This window comes from Epargyreus clarus, unplaced genomic scaffold (assembly GCF_041222505.1).
Source record: "Epargyreus clarus isolate Ecla_fem2 unplaced genomic scaffold, WU_Ecla_fem_2.2 ptg000013l, whole genome shotgun sequence".
Taxonomy (NCBI): domain Eukaryota; kingdom Metazoa; phylum Arthropoda; class Insecta; order Lepidoptera; family Hesperiidae; genus Epargyreus; species Epargyreus clarus.
The window spans coordinates 2,223,539-2,227,434 of NW_027332221.1; the positions used below are offsets into that span (position 1 = coordinate 2,223,539).

Sequence of the window (3,896 nt, forward strand, 5' to 3'; positions counted from 1 at the left end):
TCTGCCTTGTCAGGGCCTCCGCCCATACGGGTGACCCGTATAGGGCCATGGACCGCACCACTCCTAAGTATAGGCGGCGGCTGCTCGCACTCGGTCCCCCGAGATTGGGCAGCAGTCGCTTTAGCGCAGCTGCTGCGCCCATTAACCGGGGAGCCAGGCGAGTACTTTAGCTCGCGGAAGTTCCAGCGGCTGTCGAGGATTAGTCCCAGGTACCTCATTTTTGACTCAACCTCGACGCGGGTTCCACCAATGAGTATGTGGGACCCCGGCGGCGGCGCTCTCCTCGGCCCGTGAAAACACAGGGCCTCGGGTTTGGCGCTCGCCAGCCGGCGTCCCAACATCTCTATTCTGCCAACCACCAGTGTCACCGCTTCAGTGGCAAGACGGGAAGCCTCCTCTTAGTTATTCCCTCGGGCCGTGACAAGCGTGTCGTCCGCGTAACAGGTCACGGTAGCCCCCGGGGGTAGATCACCCCGCAGCACCCAGTCGTATCCGATGTTCCACAGAAGCGGGCCAAGAACCGACCCCTGTGGAACACCGCACGTCATCTGACGACTGAGCGTGTGTCCTCCGTGCCCCGGGTACGTTATGTACCTATCGGAGAGATAGGCTCCAACGATCCGGCTGAGGTAGAGAGGCACCCTGTGGTACTTTAGTGCCTCTCTATTGCTGGCCCACGGCAGGGTGTTGAAGGCGTTTGCTATGTCGAGCGAAACAGCCAACATCACCCCCCGTCGAGCCACAGCCTCATCCGAGAGGGCCTTCACATGCATAATAGCATTGATGGTCGATCGACCCTCTCGGAAACCATATTGGTTGCCGGATAGATTGGGACCCACCTCTTCCAGATACCTGATGAGCCGACCTGCCACCACGCGCTCAAAAAGTTTGTCGGCCTCATCAAGCATCACCAACGGTCTATATGATGAAGGACACTGCGGGGCGTCCCTCCTTCTTCAAAAGGATAAGGTTGCCCGTCTTTCACTGTCTCGGGACCGATCCCGACTCCAGACAGGCATCATATAGCCTGCGGAATCGGTCCCCTAGCTCATGCAGAGCTAGTACCCAAGCGCGACTAGGTATTCCGTCTGGTCCCGGAGCCTTATTTTTGCCCCGGAGCCTTTGGATGGCTACGCCCATCTCCTCTTCCGACACTTTGGGCACCTCCGACTCCTCCGACCCTGAGGCATAATCGGATGGTGCCATCGTCGGAGGGGAGTGTACCACTCTGGCCGGAAACAAAGTGGATACCAATCTTCCAGCAGCTGGGGCTGGAGAGTCTCAGTCAGAGGGGGCGCCCAAGGGCGCATTTTTTCCCTTACTATCTTATAAGGACGCCCCCACGGATCGTGACTCAAGGTCTGGAGAAGCTCCATCTTGGCTTCCTCTTTAGCCCGGATTATAGACAGCTGCAGAGCCAATCGTCGCTCTCGATAGGCCTCGTACAGCTGTTGCTCCACCGCGCCATGGTCGATGTTACGAAGGCGCAACCTGCGGTGCCTGGTGTACTGGCGTCTCGCCACTGCACAGTCTGAGCGAATCTCTGCGATTTCGTGGGACCACCAGTACACCCGACGTTTTGGAGGATGCGGTTTGGCCCGGGTCATGCTCGCATCACAGACATTGGACATAGCATCCCGGAACCACTCCGCCTCCCCCTCAACCTCCACAGGTTCAGGTGGAGCTAGCCAGGCCTGGACGATGGCAGCTTCTACCAGAACATCCTTGTTGAGACTCCCCAGCACCCATCTATGTACCGAGTTTCTAGGGCGACGACGATCCGGGTGTTCTGGCGAGCTGGAAATGTCGAATCGGATACACAAATGATCCGACAGTGTTTCTACCCCTTCCAGAACATTCCAGCCCCGGACGAAGAAGCGAACGAGACATCCACAATAGAACTCCCCCGCTGCCGCACGCATGTATTTGCCGACTCACGATTCCTGATTCGATTTTCGCCCATTATTCCAACACCTCGCCGCGAGCGTCAGTCTTAGTCTGATTTGGCATTGAAGTCCCCGAGGACACGGCGAGGCTGGATTGATCCTATTAGGGCCTCCAACTCGCCCAAGAAAGCCTCGAAATCGGCTAGATGTTTGTTGGGCGAGAAGTAGACCCCAATCAGGACGTACTCCCTCCAGCGAACCGCCACATAGCCCTTGCCTCTCCGGATTGTGGTCAGAGGCGGCACTCTCAGTGTCCTTGACAATGCAATGGCCACCAAGCCATCCTGGTCTCCCACCCACTTATCCAAGAGAGGGACGAAGTATGGCTCCGCAACAACCGCCACTTCTACCAACCACTGCGCCATACTTTGAATCAAAAGGACCTGAGCAGCGCGACAGTTGTTGATATTCGCCTGGAGTAGGCGATGGGCCATACTTAGATTGGCTTGGCGACCACTACAACTCCCGTCCCTCCTTCGGTGGAAGGACAGTCAACAGCTGCTAGAGCCGATGTGGCAGCAGCAGGAGTCTCAGCAACAGCAGTATCAACAGCAACGGGAGTGGAAGCAGTAGCTGCATTGACCCCCTTGTTCAATTTCTTTGGCGGGGAGCACGCTTTGCTTCCCAGCCGATGCTCCGCCGGCCTGTTTGCCGCAGCGCATACCGAGCACTTTGGTGTGGCGGTACACGCGTTGGCCTTATGGCCGGGTTTACCGCAGCGATAACATTCTTCGCTGCGGTCAGCCTCTGCAGTGCAATGTGCCCTGACATGTCCACCTTGCAGACACCGGTAGCACCGCAGTGTTTTCGGCTGCAGCACTTCTACTCTTGCTGAAACCCAGCCAATTAACAGCCAACCGGCCAACATTCCCAATCTTCTTTACAGCAGCCACGGGAGCCCGCACCCATACGGAGCAAACTCCACGCGGTGTCGGTCGTATTATGCCCACTTTGATCCCCTCCCTTGGGCAGCCCCCATCTCGTGCCACGGCGACTGCAACGTCCTCCGGCGTCACGGAGTCGTCTAGACCTGTGATCCGCATATCCGCGCATTTCACAGGTCTTGAGACAGTTGCGACTCCTTCACCCAAGGTCTCTGAGCTTTTCTGCCAAGGAGTCCGCCTTGTCGCCGCTGCAGGCACCTGGCACCTCTAGGATGCGGGCGCCCGTGGCGGCTGTACGGAACTTCAGGCTGGTTATGTCAAGGCTGGGAAGATCGATGCCAGCCCTAGCTTGCGCCGACACTTTGGCAAAAATGATCCCCTGCTTTTCTGCCTCTGGCTGTAGTGTAATGACTACAGCAGAGGAACGAGGGGGGCGAAGTTTAACTGGCATTGGCCGATCACTTTTAGACTTCCCAGCCTTTTCAGCAGGAGCACTTCTGTCACCTTTCTTGCTGTTTTGTCCTGGGGCAGCTGCCTGCGGTGTATTATTTTTTTTTCTTACCCTTTTTTGTAAACACCACTCTCTTTTGGCGTGGGTGCCGGAGAGGGTGGGCGATAGTCACCTTTTTTCGGGCGTTGTGCCTTTTCCTTGCCCTTCTTTTTACCCCCAGTTTCATTGGTGGAAGCTCCCGTTTATCGCGTGGTCTCCTGACCCTTACCTGGCTTTGAGACTGCCTCCCTAAATGTACAGCTGCGGTCGATAGCACGCTGGGGTAATCTGTTCTCCAGTTCTTCCATGCATTTAGCATATCCCCCACTTGGAGCATTATGAACTGCGACAGTTCCGCCGTGCTTGCTACTGTTTGCAATGGCGCTTCGAGTACTTCTCGGGATGGGGCAATTTTCAGCTGAGCTATTTGTCCTCGAAGCTCTGCCATTTCCTTGCGCAAGTCCGCCACCTCCTTATGCAGGTGTGAGATATTAAAAAGCTATTAGGATTATATACCTAGATAAATTAGATTTAGATTATATCATATGAGCTATAATATATTACTAAACAATATCG

At 55.8% G+C, this 3,896-nt stretch overlaps 1 protein-coding gene across 1 annotated transcript; it reads right to left on the reverse strand.

Annotated features, from left to right (window-relative positions):
- Positions 1–1,993: 1,993 nt before the first annotated feature.
- On the reverse strand, positions 1,994–2,311 carry LOC140746616 (uncharacterized). Its single transcript, XM_073078740.1, has one exon. It carries the CDS (start codon positions 2,309–2,311, stop codon positions 1,994–1,996), a length of 318 nt encoding a protein of 105 aa, XP_072934841.1.
- Between the last annotated feature and the right edge of the window lie 1,585 nt (positions 2,312–3,896).

Excerpts from the sequence above, each read along its gene's own strand:
- LOC140746616 (XM_073078740.1), bottom strand. The coding sequence starts at position 2,311 with ATGGCGCAGTGGTTGGTAGAAGTGGCGGTTGTTGCGGAGCCATACTTC.